At 42.1% G+C, this 24,588-nt stretch overlaps 1 protein-coding gene across 1 annotated transcript in view; it reads right to left on the bottom strand.

Moving 5' to 3' along the window:
* The window catches only part of LOC127528033 (deoxycytidylate deaminase-like), a 329,736-nt gene that overhangs the window by 90,754 nt on the left and 214,394 nt on the right, over positions 1 to 24,588 (bottom strand). Inside the window, exon 4 of the mRNA XM_051928641.1 lies at positions 21,653 to 21,769. Within this exon, the coding sequence (XP_051784601.1) occupies positions 21,653 to 21,769 (117 nt within the window). The remainder of the gene's footprint in view (positions 1 to 21,652; positions 21,770 to 24,588) is intronic.

The following is a 24,588-nucleotide window of genomic DNA, read 5'->3' as shown; positions in this document are numbered from 1 at the left end:
TTGCCCTCTGTTTCTATCCCTTCTGCCCCCTCTGTCTCTTTTATTTCAGCTATCCCTTCTGTTGCCAAGCCGTCTGCTTCAGTCTCCTCTGCTTCAATCTTACCCCGTTTCTATCCCTTGTGCCCCCTCTGCTCCAGTCTTGCCCTCTGCTTCAATCCTGCCATCTGTTGCCAAGCCGTCTGCTTCAGTATCCCCCTCTGCTTCAGTCTTGCCCTCTGTTTCAGTCACTGCTTCCTCAGCCCCTATTGCACAGCCATTTGTGGTTACCCCTTCAGTCGCACCAGTCATGTCCGGTGGTTCTGTGGTATCTAAACCTTTACCCTCGTCTACTTTAGGCATGGCCGGGCCCTCTGCTGTCTCTAATAATGACGGTCAGGGCGTTTTTCAGCAGATTGACAGACCTGCTTTTAATCACACTGAAATAAGACACCCCTTAAATTTTGCCGACGCCTATGAACTAGAGTCTTATGAGGAGGTGTTTAACAGTATTCATGAGACGCTGCAAAGAATTCTGGATAGTTTTTCAGGTACTTTAAATCCGCAAGATGTTGTACAGCTAGAATTGCATGCTGATTCCTTACCTATCAGCGTTTTTATACAGCTGACTGGCTCTAATATTAATGTAGACGATTTTCTTCAGCAGATAGAGAATCTTCTTCAGAGTCATGCGAGTGTGCTAGCGGATGAGTCTCTGATGCTAGTCACCCAGATTGTTCGGTCACCTAGCGGGGGCGCTCGTAAGGTATCATCTCTACTTAATCATGAAATAGTTAGAAAGAAAATGAGGCATTTAATTATTTCTTATAATTACGGGAATCAGCTCTGTTTTGCCTTTTGTCTGCTTAGCCTAATGGATGACCGGTACATGCAAAACCCACAGTTATGCATGCGTGAAGCGTATAACCTTCAGAGCAGGGCTGGATTATCTGAGCATGAAAAAGTGTCCTTTGCGGACGTTCATAAATTTGAAAACTTGCTGGGTATTAAAATTGTTGTCTGGTACAGGTGCCTAAGAAATGAGAAATTTTTAAAATTTGAAAGCTCCCGAGGTAGGAACCCCAAAACCTATTTTATGTTTTAACACGATAACCATTACTACGGTATTTTGAATTTAAAGGGGTTTCTGGGGGTGAAATTCTTGTGCGACTACTGTTACACAAGCTACCACTCAATCCTTAGCCATCGTTGTGAAGGCCACTGCAACGTCTGTTTCTCCCCAGATTGCTGTCCGATCCCTGAAGAACTTGTCAAGTGTGGTGATTGCAACCATTACTGCCGGTCCCAATTTTGTTTTATTCAGCATACGATTCCTAAATTTAACGACAAGACCAACGATATGGAAGTGGCCTGTGACACTGCAAAAATGTGTCCCCTGTGTTACAAAACTTACACAGTGAATGCCGCCTCAAAACCCCATAAATGTCGGCCCAAGGAATGCCGTGTTTGTAAAGCAAAAATTGAAAATGATGCAGAAAACCATCAGTGCTTTATAGAAACCTTGAAGTCTGAGGATCGTTGTGAGAAATACGTATTTTATGATTTTGAAAGTCGGCAAGAAACGGGTGTGCACATTCCTAATTACATATACTGTAAGTCCTTGCGGGGTAAATCCTGGTTCTGGGCGGGTAAAGATTGTGTACACCAGTTCTTTGCCAGATACCGCCGCCCCAAGTATCAAGGCTATACCTTCATAGCTCACAATTCAAAAGGTTACGATGGGTACTTTTTAATGAAGTATTTGCTTGAAAATGGTGTGAACCCTCGTGTTACTACTCAAGGAAATAAGCTGATGTGTTTCACAGATGGTGGTTATCAATTACGTTTTATAGATCCTTTGAATTTTTTAACAATGAAATTGAGTGCCATGCCTAAAGCCATGGGGTTTGAAGCCGCAAAAGGTTATTTCCCCCATTTCTTCAATACGGCTGAAAATCAGAATTATATCGGCCCCTACCCTGAACCTGAATGCTAAGGTGTTCAGAGCATGATGACCAAAGAAAAAGAAATTTTTTTTACCTGGTACGATAGTGTCAAGCATGGCGTTTTTAATTTTAAAGAGGAGATGGCTTTTTATTGTAAAAATGACGTAAAAATTCTTAGAACAGCGTGCATTAAATTCAGAGACGAGGTCATAAAAATTGGCAATATTGACCATTTTCAATGCATGTCCCTGGCATCTCTATGTATGGCCATGTACAGGCAAAACTGTATGCCTCCAAAGTCAATCGGTATAATTCCTTCTGACCATTATAGTAGTAGTCAGAAAAACTATTCGAACGCATCTATTCAATGGTTATTGTATCTCTGTGAAACAGAAAAATTGAACATTCGACATGCTCTAAACCTTGGGGAAGTAAAGAAGGGTTCCTTTTATCTTGACGGTTATGCCATAGTTAAAGGTATTTCGACTGCCTTTGAATTTGCTGGTTGTTTTTATCATGGCTGTCCAGAATGTTATGGTTTAAACAGCACCCATCCTTTAACCGGTATGACTTGTGCGGTTATGTACCAAAAGTTTATGAGAAAATTGGAAATACTTAGGACAAAATTTAATCTAGATGTACGCGTGCTCTGGGAGCATTCTTGGGAGACGATGAAAAAACAAGACCTCAGGTTACAAACTTTCTTAAAACACTGTGATTTCCCTCAACGTATACAACCGAGGGACTCGTTGTTCGGCGGCCGTACCAATGCCATAAAATTGTACCACAAGGCCGTGGGCCCCGAACAGATTCACTATTATGATTTCACTAGCTTGTACCCGTTTGTGAATAAAACAAAAATGTACCCGGTCGGTCATCCCACTATTATTTTTCAACAGTTTGGCGATCTTGGGCAGTATTTTGGATTAATTAAAGCCACTGTCCAGCCTCCACATGGTCTCAATTTTCCAGTCCTGCCTCTCAGGTTTTGTGGGAAATTAATGTTCACCCTCTGTCGCACCTGCGTGGAGACAGAAGCTCAGATTGTGGACTGTCGTCAGACAGAGGATGAGAGAGCTTTAACCGGTACTTGGTGCAGTGTGGAAATAGCAAAGGCCATTGACAAAGGGTATAAAGTTTCAAAAGTATACGAGATTTGGCATTACCCCGAACGTACTTCTGAGTTATTCTCAGACTATATCAAGCTTCATCTAAAAGGCAAGCAGGAGGCCTCGGGATATCCTGCCTGGTGTACGGATGAGGCTTCCCGAGACCGTTATATTTTAGATTATTATCAGAAGGAAGGTGTACAATTGGACCGCGATAATATCGCCATAAATCCAGCTAAGAGACAAATTTCATCTCACTACTAGCTTAGTCAAGGATGGTGAGGAATTCTTGCAATATATTTTCTCCAAACAGTATAATGTGTCTTATTTTGAATTTTTCAGCGATGAGATTGTTCAAATACAATGGAAGTACACCGATGAAAAGTATACCCTACCTGGTAGCGTTAATGTTGTCATTGCTGCTTTCATCACAGCCTATGCCCGGTTAGAGTTGTACGATTTACTGGACAGTCTAGGGGAAAGGGTGTTGTACCACAACATCGACTCGGTCATTTTTACTTCTCAGCCTGGTCAGTACAATCCTCCTCTGGGTGACTATTTAGGCGAGCTCACTAGTGAGTTAAATCCTGGTGATTATATTACTGAATTTTCTTCAGCCGGTCCAAAGACGTACGGGTATAAAACGGCACAAGGCAAAACATGTATGAAGGTAAAAGGTATCACCATCAATCACGAAACCGGTAAAATTGTAAACATCGAGTCACTAACCAATCTAGTTCAGAATTTTGTGATGTCTCATGAAGCCCCTCCTCAAGAGTTACTGGTTCACGGTAAGCAGATCCATCGAAATAAAAAACGTTTCACTTTAGAAAACAGACCACTCAGGAAGAAATTCAGAGTGGTGTATAACAAGAGGGTTCTCCTAAAAGATTACAACACAAGACCTTATGGCTACTAAAAGAGATTTTGACGCATGCCTTCAACACCCCTTCGCTAAAATTATCTCTGGACCCTTTTGTTCCGGTAAATCCTATTATGTGAAAAAATTATTGGAACATTCGAACCACGTTGTGTCTCAACCTTTTCAAAATATAATTTGGTTTTATAGTTGCTGGCAGAAAATGTACGGCGAGCTATCGGCTAAATTTCAGCAATTAAAATTAATCGAGGGGCTCCCAAAGTCTTTATGCGACGACGAACTTCTACCTCCTGAGAAAATAAATTTGGTCATTATAGATGATCTGATGGAATCGGCTAGCGAAAGCCAGGAAATAGAAAAAGCTTTCACAAAATATACTCATCATCAGAATCTGTCTATCATTTACTTGGTTCAAAATTTATTCTTTCAAGGGAAGAAAAGGCGAACGATTAATCTTAACGCCAATTATATTACTCTTTTTAAAAACCCCAGGGACAAATTGCAGATTACTTCCTTGGCCCGTCAAATGTATCCGAGGCGTGTTAAGTTCTTTTTGGAAGTTTTCGAAGATGCTACAAAACTACTGTACGGCTATCTCTTAGTGGATTTAAAGGCACAGACCCCCGACGAACTGCGCTTAAGAACAGGTCTGTTTTCGCCCGATTGGCCGGTCGTGTACACCGTGAAAAGATAAAAGAAGCTGTTCTGGGTCAAAGTTACATATTCTGTCAGCATGTCGGCCAGAATAAGCAGAAACCTACAGCCTCTCAAGGCCTTACTCCGTTGCTCTTGTTGCCGCCGTAAAATTCTTATAAACGCCTCTTTTGATGATTTAATTAATGCTTTGTCCGAAATAGCCTGTAATACTTTAAAAGGTAATATACCTCTTTCACCCAAACAGTTTAAGCAACTCAAGAAGTATAAAACATCTGTCAGAAAAATAAGTGACAGAAAACTAACCTTAAAAAAGAAGAAAGCTATTCTGAACCAGAAAGGAGGCTTTTTGGGAGCTTTTTAAAGTGTTGCCGTGCCATTCATATCCAGTTTACTAGCTTCTAGAGCATAAACATGGAATACGCTCAAAAAATGTATTTGGTCCCGCAGCAACAAATGTCTCTTTTTCAGCAAAAGAGTGCTAACCCGAACAATCTCTTGAGCGCCACGGAAACTGAACTGGACAAAGAAATGAGAAACGTCCTGCAACGCTGTGATATAGGGACTGACGAGAAGGTGAGGCTTTACACTTCTATCTTGCAGAGATATCTGACGCTAGTTAAAAAGGCCGATAAAGAAACTAGCAGTCTGACACTCGTTTTACCAAAAGAAGAAAATGCCGAGGGGGACACTGGAACAGTCAAGGTGTCTGAGGACAAGGTTTGGCAAGAGGTTTTGAGAAGCGCGCCTGTAAAAGCAAAGAAAAATGTTGAATTTATTTTACATAAAATGTCCGTTAATCCCTATCACGCGTTTTGGAATAATCGTGGAGAGCTGTTGTTAGAAGGTAAACCTTTGGTCGGATCCAACATGGTGGATTTGGTCCGTAATCTGACCGCTTCTCATACAATACCTGAACATTGGAGACCGCTGGGGTGGAAGGAATTTGTAAACGCCATGGCCGGTTTGAACATTCCATTTTCTGTCGTACCTAATGATGAAACGCCCCCCTCCCTGCTCATCAAACAGAAGTTAGCCCCTACCGACTGAAACCGAGAAAAAAAAGACTGGAATTGTTTGCTTATTAATTTGTAAAATTATTTGTTTATTAAATACAATTTTATCTCATTACAGAGTGTCGTCATCCTTTAACCGTCTATTGAAATATTTATAGGTCTCTGATCTCTGCACGCAAGGGTACTGATAAAAACAGAGTCACGGTGAAGGAAGCCAGGAGCTAACAAATTTAGAGACCATAGAGTCATTACTGTTCACATCTTCAGAATACTTTTTTTATTACAGAGGTGTACGGGAGACCTTTTCCTCTCTGATGCAGATAGAAGAGGCAGTGTTGACCGCATTTGTCCGAGAACCAACTTTGAAGCTGCCGGTTATTGTAAATGATCTGTTTACAGTTTTTGCTTAAGAAACGGTAAATGTCATTCGGGAAGTAGATAAAGTCCAGAGGATTTCCATAGGAATCAAAAAACATCCCATTTCCGTCTTCTGTGAGGTAAATCCCCAGCCAGTGTTCTCCGGGTTGGGTTTGACGGTGAGTATTCACTACAAACATGGCTGGCACGCCGTTATTTTTTTCTGGTAGTTGATCACACGCCAGCACACCGCGGAAATATCTTTCGGTGTAGGGGTCTTGGGACAGTAGTTCTGTTAATTGTTTTGTATTCATGGTGTTTATTAGTAGTCATACAGAACATTACGTCTCTGGTTGATTTCAATGATGTTGTCAAAGACCGCATATACTATTAGATTGACGGTCCGTGGGAGAGGGACGCGGAAGCGTAATTCAAATCTCATGTTTCCAGTTTTAACTAATGAAAAATGATCACCGCATTCTTGATCGGGGGTTAGATCAAAAGCGAAAAGAGTATATCCTTGCGAGAACTCTGAACGGCTGATAGACAGAGCTTGATCCTTCAAATGCTTACCAGTGGCCAATACCAGGTTATAATATTCTCTAGCACTATTGCCGCTTACAAAGTCCGGCTGAAAAGGTTTGGCAGGAATCTGTTCACCATCCATGTATAAAGCCAGGAACTCTACATCGTTGTGTTTGAAATTGAACGGGTTCCGTGTATAAGACCCCGAAAAGGCCTCATTATCCACCATGCCAATCACCACATACTTTGGTAGCTGACCCAGAAACAGGTTTTCTTGATTGCATACTCGGATTCCCGCGGGCATACTGAATACTTTCATATTCACCCTTTCCACAGGGTATTTAGCATTGGCTGATGTAAGGGCATGAGCGTGTCCTAATTTCACGGCCGGTGAAACTTTTACTTTTTTTTACAAACAGGGAGGCTGATGTTATGATTACTCTGTAACGTTCGGCATCACCGGACATTAAGCAGAATTCATCTTTGTTCCGAACCATTTTAATCTTCATGTCTATGCCGTTCAATAATAGTTTTTCCTGGAAAAAGAGATCTGTATGTATGTGCCCCAGAAGTTCAACAGTCCTGCTACCGGCTGTATAGGCGCTTCTGCTATTAAAACCAATGTTTTCTCCGTCGGGGTCTGTCTCTTCCAATTTGTTAAGTGTATCTTTGTAAAAAAGTCCTGTAGCAAACTGAGAATGAAGAGTCTCTTGGCTGTAATTTAGCAGGCCTTCTAAGACCGCTCGGTAAGGATAACAATTTGAACTCTGCAATATTAGGCGGTCCCCTAGGGTAACATCAACTTGGGAAAACAAACTGGCTATAGGGTAGTTGACAAATACGACCTTTGCACCGGCAGGTATGTCAGTCCTGTCAGCGTTCACTATCTTACCCCTTAGGTGTAGAAGAGTGTTATTCAAGTCCAAATTCTAGCGGAGCTACTTCAGAGAGGGCTGAGAGCGGTGGGACTTCAACGTATATACTTTTATCTACACTCGTTTGAGTGAAAGGCACCGTAAACAGGTCCAGTTCAGATTTGACACACTCTTCGGACATTCTGTGTACAAAAGCCATCTTCTCTTAAAAAATGTCTCTCTTCTTCTTTTTACTTGCTTTAGTCTTGTTCCTCTTCTGACGACGTTTAGATAATGCTGTAAAAATAGTACGCCTGGGCTTTTTAGCTGGCAGGGCCTCACGCGACCCCAGTGGTCTCTTGCGTTTTGTCTTTCTCATTACCATCAAGCCCGCTCCACCTGCCACACTGGATATAGCCCCTGTGATCACATCTTTTACAATATTTTAAGCCGCGGATTTGATATGTGGTTTTGCGATGTCAAAGCCTTTTTTCAGGAGAGGTAAAGCTCTTCTAAACAATCCTCGAAATATACCTCCAATCCCCCCACCATACATTACAGGGGATCCAGAGAACCCCGGTAAGCCGTTACCCCCTTGGGTCTGATAATATTGGATGTGTCGTGCATACAATGCCTGACGGGTCTGAAATGCAACTTCACTATCACCTTACCAAACTGAAATGGAACGTTTTTGTTCTGGTCCGTCTTTATTTCAATAGTCACTGTGTCAAAATGATTCTTGCTGGCTGGGGCATAATGTGGTTTGTCGTATGTGATGGTTGTAATTTTATTCGCCTGATCCTCTATATGAACGCACCTCAAAAGGGGTACGTAGCTGTGTTCGACTCTCTGATGAGATACCATATCCCCGTACACGTACAACGTGTAAAAGCCAGCCCTGATGTCGGCGGGGAAAGGAGCCTTGTAAGTTAACCCCTGAGTCTGATCAGGATGCGCACCTAATATTCGACCCAGCTGTCCTTTTAAGTGTATAGTTTCATCCTTTTCACACGGGACCACGTAGACTCTTCTTTCCACATCATTATAACTGAATTTCGCAGGGTTCTCATAAGGGACAAATCCAGCTGCAACATCTGTCAAAGTGGGTAGGCTTAAGGTCGTCAAATTCATAAAAGACAGTAGGTCGTGAATACCTTCGTAATATCCGCATGGAATGTAGTAATGTTTTTTTACCCCCGGAGCTGAAATGTAGAATTCGTTATCCGGTTTGTCTATGGTATTCCACGTATGTGGGTACTGAATTTCGGCTAGACTGACTTCCCAAGAAGCTTCGTCGTGAAATTGGAAATTGTATTGTTAGGGAAAATGTCTGAGGAAGCGTTGCTCAGTAGAGTCACAAAAAAACTTTTACGCTCCATAGTATACCGCTAGAGAATGAAGAGTCGATTAGGAGCGTTCGGGCTTTTATTGAACATCTTGGGCTTGGCTCTCCGGTATCCAGCTGTTAAATTTTTCTGGCCAGCTGAGCCATTTGACTAAAATGAGTCGTTTTTTATTCTTAACTTTCCTAGCCAGTATTTTTTCGATCTTGTAAACGTCTGTGGATTCGACTTTAATTTTCTGTAATTCAGGGTCGTAAAAGGCTCCTATGATCTCTTCACCATCGTAGTCTTTCAGTTTGTACACCGCCGGTGCCCTAGGTACAAGTTCAGATACAGTAAAGATTTCATCTGAAAATGTTTGTTCATAACCTTTCTCAAAAGGATGTCTGGTTTTAGACACCTTAACTGTATCTCCTACTTTGAACTTAAACAACAGCGGACCCGGGGGGTTGGCTACGCCGTATAAGTTTTTGAAAACTTTCCAGGAATTTAACGTGTTTACATCGGAAGGAGCCATTTTTATGCTTCGGTGATAACTTTTGTTGTAAGAGTATACTAGATCCGGCAATTTATCGATGTAGGTTCTCGTGTTATAAGCGCTGAAGTATTTCCACATTTTAGATTTTAGTGTGCGGTTAAATCTCTCCACTACGGAGGCCTTTAATTCGTTTCCTGTGGTGAAATGTTTTATTCCGATCTTCTTTAACAGCTTTCGAAAATCTCTGTTGAAAAACTCTTTCCCCTTATCGGTCTGGAGCTTCTTCGGAGTACGCACTCAGAATGACTTGGAAGGCTCTTGTCACTTCCTTACCCATTTTGTTCTTCAGGGGTCATACCCACGTGTACTTAGAAAGTACGTCGATACAGGTTAACAAATATTTATAACCCAGATTATGCTCGGACACATTTGTCATGTCCGCTAAATCCATCTGCCATTGTGAGTCTATATCGGATACATAAACCTTACTTCTCCTAAAATGCCTTCTAGCGGGTTTGTGAATTGTATAAGCATATTGACCAGATAACCAATCCGACACCTGTTGGTCATTACTTTTCTGACCCGAAACTTCAGGAGCTCTTTTCAAAGAGTCTTTTCCCCCAAAGCTACCAGGATTTGCCAGGTTATAATTAACTTTTTTCAAGTAACCCTCCATCACCGACGGTGAAAGAAAAATGTCAATAGTTTAAAAACCAAATGTGGCTTTATTGGTAATTTTCAAAACAACATTATTAAAATTTCAAAACAGCATGATTAAAAACATTATTAAAATTTCAAAACAGCAGTATTAAAAACATTATTAAAATTTCAAAACAGCAGTATTATAAACATTATTAAAACATTTCATAGCACAGGCACATTGAGTTCAGACACTTCATCTGATTTTTCTATGTCGTACTCCCCGTAAAACCCCAAAGGTGCATCGGTCATGTCAGGTACAGAAAAATGCCTTTTGGAAAAGGCATCGGCTATTTCACGTATTTTTGAGTAAGAGGGATCGTCCATGTTGTGAAAGGCTTGTACAATAGCCTCGCTAATAGAATGTTCATTTTCCAGTTCGTCGACAGCATTTTGAACAAATGAATGAACCTTGTGAAAAGGTGGAAAGATGTTGAAGCAACCCAGAGTCTTTATGACCAGGCTCCTGAGCCACGGTTTGTGGAAAACAGTCAGAACCTCTTGAAAGCGGCCAACCTGATAAACAGAGTCAGGCTCAAACAGACACGTATGCTGCGTCTGGCTGGGGTGATCTATGAAACAACCTTGACAGGTGCTTTTTAGGTCCCGATCGACTATTATGTCCAGCAGAGCCGCAATCAAACTCTTGATCAGTTTCAGAGTCTTTCGAAGTGTTTCACCCAGGGGCCCGTCAGTTTGTTCAAGGCCCATACCCTCATAATCAGCATACTGGGACGATGGCTTCCATGCGGACAGAGCATCTACCAGTTTGTCCATGGCCTCTTCTTGCCGCATGGCATGCACGGCTATCTCCTCAGCGCCCATTAGGCTCCCCAGAGCATCCTCAGCAGGGACAAAAAAGTCAGGTACTGTACGGTTCTCCAGGAGACTGTCCAGCCAATACATATCATCAGGGGCGGGTAACTGAGGTTTGGGTCAATAGATCTGGTCATTTGAGGGCATCAGAAGATCCAGACAAGACGGAGGGTCTGAAGGAGAGTTGTTCGGAGCAGAGTACCCGGAGTTAGGTACGATGTCGTCGGGCCAAAACAGGCCATCGCTGGGCACCGTCTATTCCATAGATCAACAGGCCTGATCAGGAGCATAGCCGGCGGGGTGTTGGTTGTTACCCGACCAAAACACACAGTTGTCTGTCAGCATCTGGTCTGCAGCTGAGTAGCGGGGTTGTAGGTTAGTGTCGATCATCTTGTCGGGAGTAGAGTAGGCGGTGTTGGCTTGAAGGTTAGCCGGCCAAAACACATCGTTGTCTGTCAGCATCTGGTCTGCAGCAGAGTAGCGGGGTTGTAGGTTAATGTCGATCATCTCGTCGGGAGTAGAGTAGGCGGTGTTGGCTTGAAGGTTAGCCGGCCAAAACAGGTAGTCAGCGGCGAACGTATGTTCCATACCCCCGGAGCTTGGTTCTGCGGAGCGCATCAAAATGTCGAGGACTTCTGCAACCTCAGAGGCTGAGAGAACAGGGAGATGACTGGCCCAGCTACTACCAGCTTCGGTAGGGTAGTTAGTTGAAGACATCACGATAGGGTTTTAGGTTAATGTAGACTATGGAAAAGACCTCTGTATTTATCCCCACTCACTTAGGGGGCGGTTGTCTCCCAGTTTTCTTCCTCCTCCTCCGAGCATGAATTATTCAAAAGGCTAAACTCCTCCTCCAATTTTCTTTTAATTCTTTTCATTTGGTCGGACATTTTTCCTTGATAAATAGCTTCATCAATATTTGGAATAAGAGCTTTAAAAAAAGTCCAGTCTTAAATAGAAAAATTAATTTAACTCACTCGCTCCTTTACCACATTTTCTTTATCTTCCTCCTCTTCGTGACTGGCCTCGTTATATTCGGGAAGGATAGGCTCCTTCTTGGAAACAGCGATCGTGAGCTGTCCCTCAGCATTTCTTTTTACCTCTACCCGGCACAGAGCACAGTTAGAATCGTACCAGGCAGAGCTGAAGCGTGGTCCCCGTAACTCCGTCCTTCTGGACACCCTGTTTGCGTTCAGTTTCTTAGGAGCGTTCACAAGACCGTCCATTCTGCTTGCTTTTGTGTGTCATGGCGTTTTCACTAAATGACTAGAATTTTATACAAGAACTCTTTCGTCTCCTCCCATGGTTGGGGGTGAGCGACACACCTCACCCCTAACCCTATAGGTGGTTAGAGAGATAAAGGCGTACCTCGGGGGCGTGAGTATTGTTAATGGGGGGTGATAGGTGTCCGGTTTACGAAAGACACACCCTAAAAGGCGGGGTTTAGAGATGATCAATTATGACGGTGGTCCAACCCCCCAGGGGCGGGGTATAGTTCATATTTTCATATTTTCATAAATCATATTTTTATATTTTCATAAATCATATTTTCATATTGGGGCGGGGCTTAAAGTCATCAATCAATCTAACACCTCCTTTGACAGGTGCTTTCTGTATGTACTACTACTTTCTGTTATCCTTGCACTCACCTGGCCTGGGATGAGATACATCTCACACCCAGAACAAGCTGCTACTGTGCTTCATTTCCCTATTAAAGGATGTCTTCTCTTTTTTCATTCACCTCAGGTAGCAGGATAGAGCAAATATTAAATGCAAGCATAGGGAGCAATCAATAAATTATATATTTTTAACGTGCCAGAAAGTGAAAGAAAACAACAAGGTAAATAGGTATGGCTGATCACCACACAACCTGCAATACATTATTTCAGGAGATATCACAGATGATGCTAGCTGACACACCAAACTTACATGGCATTTAGTCTATTAAGGTTATACTGTTGCACAACTGTTCTTTCTGTTTCACTTCCTTCCTGGATTTCTTTCTTCAGTATATTTTATACTTTAATTTTAAGCTGATGACTTTTTAAAGCTTGTCAGTGTTAACTTGAAAACCCCTAGCCCCTCTCTGTCCAATGCAATTCTGACTAACCATTCCAGTACATGTAAAGAAGTGTGCATACATAAGATAACCAATGGTTCATGGGCCTTTTACGCAAGTAGAATGCCCAGAAAATGACCAGTTACCATTTAAGGTTTTGACCTTCTCATCTTGCTAGACTATTCATTTTTAAGTGGCACAATTCAATACTCTGGGAGTAGCTGTTGGTGTAGCAGATTGGCTTCTTCCGATGGTGTCTGATGTCACTTCATTCAACGAGCATATTATGAGACTCAGATTACAGCACTCCCTGGGTGCCTTGTCTGTTGCCTCGGAGTATGCTCTGACCGTGGTAAGTAATGTCTTGGTGAGGGAGACATTTTATTCCCAACTTCGCTCTGTGGTTGATGGGTACCCATGAGGTCACACTCCTCTGGTCATTAGTGAATTCAATGCAGCCACTGGCACTGACACGGCTGGCTATGAGGACTGTCTCTGTGCCCATGGGTCTGGTGACCGTGGTGAAAGTGGCTCCATGTTCCTTGACTTTGTAAAAGGTCAGGGGCTGCGAATCGCAGGACCCTAGTTTCAGCACCCTGAGCTGCATCATTGGACTTGGTACTCCAATACGGTGGTGCGGAGTAGGAGATCGATCACATCCTCGTGGGCAGATGGGGGAGGCTCTTGCAAAACTGCAGGGTCTACAGAAGTGCCCAGTTTGTGAATTCTGACCACAGACTTGTTGTTGCTACTCTTAAGATCCAGCTTAGCTCCAGTAGGTTACCACCTACTAGGAAAATGAGCATGTACTTGACCAGACTCCAAGACCAGGCTGTTTCTAATGAGTTTGCACACAGTTTTTGTGAGGAACTTGTGGATTTGGATGTGACTGCCGATCCTAATGTAATGTGGGAGACCTTCCATGACAAAACCCTGAAGGTTGCTGAGGGTTGTGTTGGTGTTACCGGTGTTCCCAGAAGGAGGTGTTTCATCTCGCAGGGCACCCTGAATATCATTGAGAGGAGTCGCAGCGCACGGCTCAGTGGCAACTCTGGTCTGTACCAGGAACTGAGAAATATGGCTGCCAGGGCTCTGAGGGCAGATAGAGAGGTGTTTGTTAGAATAATCACTGAGCAAGTGACAGACTATCTGTGGTCTAGCACCCCATGTCATGCTTACAGAGGAATCAAAGAATTACGCATATCCGAATCTGTTCCTCGGAGAGTCGCAGTCAGGGTGGCTGATGGAACGGTGCTTACGGATGATACTGCAGTTGTGACCCGCTGGGCTGGCTACTCTGAGCAGTTGTTCAAAGCTGATCCTCCGGCTAGGATGTTGGACATCTCTGGGTCCACGATTCTTGGGGCTGATGCTCCAATTAGCTGTGAACTACCCAATCTTACTGAGATTGCAAAGGTGGTGAACCAGCTGAGGGGAGGCAAGGCTGCAGGGATCGGTGGGATCTGTGGTGAACTTCTCCAGGCTGGTGGTAAGGCTGTCCTCCTGGCATTGCAAGCAATCTTTGCTTCCATTTGGGAGACTGGCATCATCCCAAATGACTGAAAAACGTGACTTGTCGTCCCTATCTGGAAAGGGAAGAGTGCAGCAACTACAGGGGGATAGTCAGTCTTTAGAGTCCTGGTACTTCCTGTCTTGCTATATGGTTGCAAGACATGGACGCTATCCAGTGACCTGAGATGAAGACTGGACTTCTTTGGTACTATGTCTCTCCGGAAAATTCTTGCATACCGTTGGTTTGACATTGTGTTGAATGAGCAGTTACTTATGGAGTCCCGAATGAGGCACATTACCTGCATTGTGACAGAGAGCATCAGTCATGGCACTATGGCCATGTGGTGCGATTCCCCGATGGTTATCCAGCTCGTAGGATCCTCATTGTTGGGGAAGCAAGTGGCTGGACCAGGCCAAGAGGTCGTCCACTTAACACCTGGCTGCGGCAGATAGAAGGACATTTCCGGAGGGTGGGACTGGACTGCGTGTCTGCCTGGGGGGGTTGCCAACCAGGATCCCGAACTGTTTTGTCATGTGGTGGGTGTGGCAACGCACTGTACCAGTGCATGCTCTCCAACCTGACTTGATAATTCATTTTTGCTAGTTTAGCTTTCAGTCTGTTGTCTCTACTAACACAATCACACTCTTTCTGTGGTTAGACAAAACTGTTGCAGTGATCAGAAGTTCAAGTAAAAGAAAAGAATTTATAGTTTTAACATTCTGTATAGTTTAAACATGATATAACCCAGCCACAGAGGATGCACAAACCAGTGTTTCTCTTTATGCAGGTCCCAAGCCCGGATAAATGGGAAGGGTTACGTCAGGAAGGGCATTCAGTGTAAAATTTTGCCAAATCAATATGCAAACAACAATACAAATTTCCATAACGGATCGGTCGACTCCCGGGTTAACAACGACCGCCACCAGTACTGTTAGCCAACAGGGTGCAGGCGGAAATCGGGGCTACTATTGGCAGAAGAAGAGGGGGGAGACATGTCTGGAGGCAGGAGGAGAGGAGTAAGGTAAAGAGAGTGGATCTGAGGGTAGGAACTTTGAATGTTGGCAGTATGACTGGCAAGGGGAGAGAGTTAGCAGATATGATGGAGAGAAGGAAGGTTGATATATTGTGTGTGCAAGAGACTAAATGGAAGGGGAGTAAGGCCAGGTGGATTCAAATTGTTCTATCATGGTGTGGATAGGAGGAGAAATGGAGTAAGGGTTATTCTGAAGGAACAGTATGTCAAGAGTGTTTTGGAGGTGAAAAGAGTGTCAGACAGAGTAATGATTATGAAGCTGGGAATTGGAGGTGTGATGATGAATGTTGTTAGTACATATGCCCCGCAAGTTGGAAGTGCGATGGATGAGAAGGAAGATTTTTGGAGTGAGTTGGATGAAGTGATGAACAGTGTACCCAAGGGACAGAAAGTGTTGATTGGAGCGGAGTTCAATGGGCATGATGGTGAAGGGAACAGAGGAGACAAGGAGGTGATGGGTAGATATGGTGTCAAGGAGAGGAATGAAGAAGGTCAGAGTATAATGGATTTTGCCAAAAGGATGGACATGGCTGTGGTGAATACATATTTTAAGAAGAGGGAGGAACATAGGGTTACGTACAAGAGTGAAGGAAGATGCACAAAGGTAGATTACATCCTATGCAGAAGAGTCAATCTGAAGGAGATTGAAGACTGCAAAGTGGTGGCGGGGGAAAGTGTAGTTAAGCAGCATAGGATGGTGGTCTGTAGGATGACATTGGAGATTAAGAAGAGGAATAGAGTGAGGGCAGAGCCAAGGATCAAATGGTAGAAGTTGAAAAAAGGAAGACTGCAAGGTTGAGTTTAGGGAGAAGGTGAGACAGGCACTGGGTGGTAGTGAAGAATTACCAGAAGCTAGGTTAAGAAGTGAGGTGATGAATAGTGGGCAGCAGTATGGTTTCATGCCAAGAAAGAGCACCACAGATGCGATGTTTTGCTCTGAGGGTGTTGATGGAGAAGTATAGAGAAGGCTAGGAGCAGCTGCATTGCGTCTTTGTGGACCTGGAGAAAGCATATGACAGGGTACCCCGAGAGGAGTTGTGGTATTGTATGAGGAAGTCAGGAGTGGCAGAGAAGTATTTAAGAGTTGTACAGGATATGTACGAGGGAATTGTGACCATGGTGAGGTCTGTGTTAAGAGTGACGGATGCATTCAAGGTAGAGGTAGGACTACATCAGAGCCCATTCTTATTTGCAATGGTGATGGACAGGTTGGCAGACGAGATTAGACAGGAGTCCCCGTGGTCTATGATGTTTGCTGATGACATTGTGATCTGTAGTGACAGTAGGGAGCAGGTTAAGGAGACCCTGGAGAGGTGGAGATATGCTCAAGAGAGGAGAGGAATGAAGGTCAGTAGGAACAAGTCAGAATATATGTGTGTGAATGAGACGGATGTCAGAGGAATGGTGAGGATGCAGGGAGTAGAGTTGGCTAAGGTGGATGAGTTTAAACACTTGGGATCAACAGTACAGAGTAATGGGAATTGTGGAAGAGAGGTGAAAAAGAGAGTGCAGGCAGGGTGGAATGGGTAGAGAAGAGTGTCAGGAGTAATTTGTAACGGACGGGTATCAGCAAGAGTGAAAGGGAAGGTCTACAGGACAGTAGTGAGTCCTGCTATGTTATATGGGTTGGAGACGGTGGCACTGACCAGAAAGCAGGAGACAGTGGTGGAGGTAGCAGAGTTAAAGATGCTAAGATTTGCACTGGGTGTGACGAGGATGGATAGGATTAGAAATTAGTACATTAGTTGGTCAGCTCAAGTTGGACGGTTGGGAGACAAACTCAGAGAGGTGAGATTGTGTTGGTTTGGACATGTGCAGAGGAGAGATGCTAAGTATATTGGGAGAAGGATGATGCTAAGGATAGAGCTGCCAGGGAAGGGAGAAAGAGGAAGGCCTAAGAGAAGGTTTATGGATGTGGTGAGAGAGGACATGCAGGTGATGGGTGTAACAGAACAAGATGCAGAGGACAGAAAGATATGAAAGAAGATGATCCACTGTGGCAATCCCTAACAGGAGCAGCCGAAAGAATAAGATATTATAGACAATAATTCTATGTATAAACTAACGAAATATAACATAATAAAATTACATTCCGCAACAGACCTGTAAAATTAACTACCTTCTTTAAAAAAGGAAAAATACTACTGTACTACTGTACATAATTCTTAAAATGAAATGCAAATATGTTTACGTATATATATATATATATATATATATATATACACATATATATATATATATATATTGTGAGCAGAGGGGCTGAATGCAACCCTAGAAGACATGGACGCGCCTCAAAAACCTCCTCTTAAATGTTAAACCTTCACATTGCTCCCTTACTTGCTGGACTGGTGCAGCTGCTCTGTCGCGTGATATACGTGGCGCTTTGCAAACTTAAAAGCCTGAACAGCACCTGTCTTTTTTGGCTGATTGCTTGTCTCTCTCTCTTTCTCTCTCTCTGTCCTCCTCCTCCTCCTCCAGACATCCACTGCTCCTGTTAGTGCTCCTGCTCCTGACGCGCACCCTTTTAAAAGAGAGAAATGTTTGTTTGAAGTGTTTGAATAAAGTTCCTGTCTCTACAATCTCCTGTGTTTATGTGCAAATCTGTGACTCAAACATGACAAGTCGTGCCAGGAGTGGTTGCACAGATGAATGCTGAGGAGTTGTTTCAATTCGCTCAAAATGTTCCGCTTCCTCCTGACCCAGAGGATGTTCCGCCTCCTGCTTCTCCTGCTAATACTAAGGATCTGCTGACGAAGATGGGTCCTTCGGATGACCCAGAGATGTTCCTTTTAGCCTTTGAGCATGTGGCGACTTTGATTAGCTGGGACAAACAAAACTGGGCTGTTATCGTCACCCCCTTTTTGTCTGGGGATGCCTTGCTTGCATTAAGGAATGTGCCTAGCGACAAACTCGGCAATTATGATTTCTTGAAGCAGCAAAATGTTTTGCATAAAACTACGAGCTTTTCGGCTAAAGGTTTTGCACTTCATGATTGGAGACTGGACATGGACGGTCCCATTCGTGCACAGATACAAGATTTGATTCATAAAGTTCACTGCTGGTTTGAAGGAGACCGGTTTCGAATGTGTGGTGGAAAAGGTTGCCATGAATATAGTGCTGGCAGGAATACCCACGGTTCTCCGAGATGAATTTTTTCATCGTGATTTTGAGTCGCTGACAATCTTGGCCAGACGTTTCGAAGGTTCTCAGTCTGCTTGGAGAAAAGGCGATGGATTTGCTGCTCCTTATGCTAATTTTCAGCCTCCGAGAGATCGCCCAGGGAATGCTTGTCGCCCTGAACGTCGTTTAGAGCATCAACGGGCTTTAAAACCTGAAAACAGAGTTTCCTCAGGAAGGCCTCTGGGGGATCCAGTTGTTGATGTAATGCCAACATCTGGGGAGGCAGATGGTTGTAGACAGCGCTATAGATATTTTGGCAGTGGAGCTGAACGAAGATGTTTCCGGCCAACCTGGCTACTTGGCGAGAGAATGAGCCTTCTTCAGAGAACAGCTAATAGGTTATATAAGTCTTGCACCAATGGAGCCCCAAGAGGCATATGATATCCCGATACCAGTGGAGCAAATTAGGCTCCTGCGGGAGCTCCAGTATTCGCGCTACCCAGGGATGTGCTGGTGAAGATGGCTCCCTCGGATGACACAGAATGTTTCCTGTTTTGCTTCAAGTGCACTGCAATATTGATGTGCTGGGACAAGTGAACCTTGCCAGCTATCGTGGTCCCGTTTGTAACTGGGGAGGACCTACAGGTCGATGATTATGTGAACCAGGTGGTCAAGGGGCACCAGTTTCGTCTGTGGCATATTGATCCAGACTGTCCCATACGAGGACAGCTCTAGGGCTGATTCAAAGCTGGATCCACTGAGACAGTTTCGAGAGCATTGCAGTTCTGTCAGGGATAGACAAAAGCCTTTGTGATGAAATGCTATGGAATGACATCCACTCACTACTGGATTTGACCTGTAGTCTAGAGTGCACAAATGACCTGGCTAGCCAAGCTTAACCCCGATTTCAATCCAGCCAGCACAGACCTCCAGGGTCACCGACATCACGGGTAGAAGTTGCCATAGTGGGAACACCATATTGTGAAATGAATGCAGCTGCTTTTGCTGTGATCAACTGGGACATCTGGCTTGGAAGTATCATCTCTCACTTGTCCAATGAAGTTAAGACCCGGGACAGCTGGCAGACTTTTTCACACCATCGCTCACACAAAACAGCCTACCCAGACCGTACTCTTAATATGGACCCAGACAAAAACGAAATGAGTGTGATACTGCATTGGACACAGAGAAAGCAGAGACTACCATCCTGATGGAGTTTGTTTGCCTGCAACGAGCCTATGGCATCTTGGAATTTGCACTAAGACAAGCCATCGTCAAAGAGAGAAAGAGAAAGGAACCAAATTTTTTTTTTATTGAATTTAGGGAAGAGAATCCGCTTTCTCAATTTAAATGGTTATTCTAAAATGTTATTGATTAGATACTGCCAGGTTTTGAAGAAGTTTTGTATAGATCCTCTAAGTCAGAATTTGATTTTTCAAATTTCAGATAATATATAACATCAGTTATCCACTGACTTAAAAGAGGTCAATTAGGATTCTTCCAGTTGAGCAAGATAAGTCTACATGCCAATAGTGAAGTAAAGGCAATTACAGTTTGTTTGTCCATCTCCACTTCAAGTCCATCTGGAAGTACAACAAACACAGTTGTTAGTGGATTGCGAGGGACTGCGACTCCTAGGCAGTCTGTAAGGCATTTAAAGATTTTGATCCAAAATGATGTTAATTTGGTGCATGCCCCAAAACATATGGCCCAATGAGGTGCTGGTAATTCTAGTGTTAAAGGATAGAATAGGGCTTTGAAATACCAGCAGTGGAATGATGCCGAGTGGAAGAAAGTCTTATGTACCAATGAATCAAAACTTGAAATCTTCAGTTCATCACGCTGGGTGTTTGTACGCCATTGAATTGGTGAAAGGATGGTTCCTCAGTGTGTGACTCCAACTATGAAACATGGACAAGGAAATGTGATGGTCTGGGGTTCTTTTGCTGGAGGCACAGTTATTGACTTGCACAGAGTGACTGGCATTCAAAAGGGTTACCACAGTTTGGGTGTTATAGTATGTCAGAAAAAAATGGCTAAACTTTGATGAAGCAAAAATTTGAACAAAAGTTTGTACACATAATGATTCCTTGACTTATTTTTTTGTTTGCCATTGTTTATTTGTTCTATGCCTTGATTGCATGAAACATTAAGACATTAAACTATGTGCATTTCCATAAAAACTGAAAAAACTGAGGTATACTGAAAATTTTGACCAGTAGTGTATGTATAATACTTGCAATTAGTTAAGAATTTTCTACTATTTTAATTAAATTGTAACTTTCTCTTCGGTATCTTGTAAAGCACTTTGAGCTATTTTTTTGTATGAAAATGTTCTATAGAAATAAATGTTGTTGTTGTTGTTATACAGATGTTTCATATTATTTTCTCAATTTCAATTTTTGCCCTAACCCATTTTACTATTAAAGGGATATGAAACAAAAATTAGAAGTATATAATTCACTTTACACAGAATCCAACTATATGCCACTAATGTTTAACTCTAAGGTGTAAAAAGTCTTAGGGATTACAGTATGGGGGAAGGACACTGGAATGGAAGAGAATAAAAACACAGCACAGAAATCTCCTAATGAAGTGACAGCATGGAGACAAACACTTGTACCCCACTGTGCAGAGGGGTAAAGGCTATACAGTTTTCTTCGTAATTAGAGGGTAAAACGTCAAATCCATTTTCATATGCAGTTTAAGTAAGTCTACAGAGACCTTATATCCAGAAACCAACAGCGGGAGCCCACAGTGAAAAATGAAAAGTAAAACTTAGCAGGTCTACAAATACAATATGGAGATGTAAAAAACAACTACGTCAAACAGCTCCAATACCAAGAATTAAAAAAGAAAAACATTTAAAATCTACTACAAGCTACAAATCTTCAAAGATTTTGTCCCAGTGGGGCTCATTTCTTACAGCAGATGTTCTTTGTGTTTCTTTGGTGTGTTTTTATATGAGTAAAAAGTCTTTAGGACAATATGACAGTAATTAAATGCACTGTGCATTTCAGGCTATGTGATACCTAATTTAGAAAATAACAATTTCAAGTCAAGCCCAACTTTTAAATTATCAGATGAACTAATTAATGCAAGAAAAGTTAGGAAACTCACAAAGGAAATCATAATTCTTTAAAAGGGAAAAAAACTGTCTATAACAAAAATGTAGTGCAAATATATTTTTAAAAAAGTAAATACAGCAAGAAATTATTTGCCTAATAATATACTCAATACTTATACACAAAAGGTAGCTTAGTATTTTACTCACCTGCTTGGATGATGAGCTTTGCACATTCATTACAAGGGAACAAAGCAACATACATTGTGCATCCCTTCACATCAGCTGAATTCTTATTCATAATTGAATTCAGCTCTGCATGGCACACTAAAAAAGTGATTAAAAATTTGTATTACTTTCCACTGACTTTGTCAAAGAGAACATCATTTGTTGGAGACAAAGAAGAAAACTCACATAATGCATACAGTGTAGATATTAAGGATATGAAAGTTTTCATATTCACAGTTTTCACAGACAGGTTTGAACCTTGGCTTTTGCTTAATAAAATACTTGTTTACCTATAACATTTGAAACAAGCCCAATTTTTAAAATGTTTATCAATAGCAGAGTTTTATTAAATATTTCAAAAAAGCAACAAATACCTCTTTTTCCCGCATAAAACAGCAAGTACAAATAACTTTAAGTAGATGTTTTGTTACAAATACTAAAAATAACTTTCGGTAAAATGAGAATAAATAAATATTTACCAACTCCAATTTAAATGCAGCAGAGCTCTCCTAATATGCAGTTAGTATGAAGTTAATACGGTTTGATTCCCAAATGGAAAACAAGCAATTCAATACACTATGTGCAAACCAGATATCAGGTTACAATGCTTAAGAATATTACATTATTTTTTTTTAATGTAAGATTTATTAACAATGTTACACCATACATAGACTGGCTCAATGAAATACTCAATGGTACAACAGCTGCCCAGGTCACTCACTGCGTTTTAACACGTGGACGAACCGTGTGCATTGGATTTCTATTATGCCATTAAAGATTTCTACAATTTATTTCAGTGAGCGCGATTGAGCCGTTATGGATTTTATCAGCATTTTATACCGTTCATCTGTAAGTAATTATACGCGGTATTACAGACGGGAAGCTTATGACAGACGCATCAAGCCGTGGGAATCTTGACCTATGCAGTCCGTCATCTTTCGTCTGCCACGCTGAAAGGATTTTAACCGGACAGAAGACATAATCTTCTGCCCGGCCTCGGACGGAAGACATATTCTTCCGCCCGGCAGCTTCAAAGTGTTGGCCGTAGGTGTCCATCCTTATATACTGGTTGCTCCATGTGCAGGTTCTTCGCTCCGGATCCAAACAAGGACAGGACAGGACAGGACAGGACTCAAACCCCACCTTCAAACATACAGGAATAGCACAATGCCTACATACAGTTCTCATTCTCCCAACAAGGAAAGAGGTTTTTTATGCTGACAGAAGACAGAAATATACTAGTCTGTCTTTAGGCTGACTATTCAATTCTCCAGCTGTCTGTGGCTCTCTATAGTCCTGTGCTTGGCTCGGCAATTCTGACTGCTGATACTGTGCCCCTGTGTACCTGTATGAATGAATCCATAACAGTGGGCACAGAGAACAGTGACATTAAACTTAATAAAAAACATATAGTAAAACAGCTTGAGCTGTGGGAACTTTTTGCCTGAGTTCAGGTCCGTCAATTTGTTGGGGGGTCTGAGGGGAGGAGATTGGGGGTCAGGGAATTGTGCTGATCGACACATTTAGAAAACAAAAGACACTGATGGAGAGATGCGAAGGAATTTAAGGTGGGCCAGAAATACGATTTTTTCGAAGGCTTCAGGGATTCTAGTGTTAAGCAAGTACCAGTTTTGGTTGCAAAGAGAGTAGACTGGCCAAATTTTTCACTCCAGCTATACAAAGAAAACCAGGGGTGTGGGAATCTTAATACAAAGAATTGTTCCATGTGTAGTATCAGATGTAATATCCGATTCTGAAGGGCAGTATGTCATGGTGACGGGCAATTCATCTGATTACGTAACGTGAATGATAGAGATTTCTTCCAAAATGTATTTGCATCTATCCCTAATGCAAACACTCACAAAATTTAAAATGACAGGAGACTTCAATAGTTTTTTAAATCTAGACCTGGATAGATTCTCAGCCACAGCGGTAATAACATTTAATAATGCAAAAATAATTACACAGTTTGTAACGGATCATAACTTACCAGACCCATGGAGGTTTTTAAATCCTAACCTAACAGCATACTCCTTCTTCTCACTTGTACATACATCATTGTTACTCAAGAACTGATTATTTCCTCATTGACAATAATTTTTTCCCACTATCAAAATCTTGTAAGTACAACACTATTGTTATCTCTGACCATGTACCTCTGATTATGGAGCTTAAATTACCGAGTCCTACACACTCATCTTGTAGCTAGCATCTTAAACCCCTTTCATTAACTGATGAGAACTGTACAGAATTCATATCCAAGCAAACTGATAATTTTCTGGAGAAAACTGCATCCTCAGAGGTCTTAGCAGGTATACTCTGTGAAACTCTGAAGGCATTTTTAAAAGGACAGATTATTTCATATCTTTCTCACAAAAATAAATTGGAAACCAAGAAGGCATTTGAGTTAACCCTTAACTACTAGCCTACTTTTATACCAATCTTCATTTCTATTTGTCCAATGTCCTTTAACCGCCATCTATCCTCAGCTTGATTCACTACAAATATAGTGTTGCAAGTTCTATATGGTTCATTTGGTACATTTTTGGGGTACTTACGTATGTATGACAACAATGAGATATTCTTCTTGAAATTATTTGGTCTGCCAAGAACATTCAACAACTGAAATGAAATGTGATACATGTGCAAATCCCGCAGTGGATGAAAGTGTGACTGGTGACGAATGAACACTGGAGAAGTGGATCGGGTTTATTTTCAGATAGTCCTAGACTGTGTCATACTATCCAGTAATATGGTGTTAAATTACATTAAAAACATGTAAAATTTAAAATTACTGCAATATTTTATATTACAACCTCACAGTGTGCATATAAATAGCCATTTTAACACTGGTGCATAAATTATGGCGTGCAAGTACTTATGAGATGAGAAAAGGTGTGAGTAATTAAGGGTTAATC

This window comes from Erpetoichthys calabaricus, chromosome 5 (assembly GCF_900747795.2).
Source record: "Erpetoichthys calabaricus chromosome 5, fErpCal1.3, whole genome shotgun sequence".
NCBI lineage: Eukaryota > Metazoa > Chordata > Cladistia > Polypteriformes > Polypteridae > Erpetoichthys > Erpetoichthys calabaricus.
Note: the sequence above shows the minus strand (reverse complement) of the source record. Positions and strands in the feature narration are given on the sequence as shown.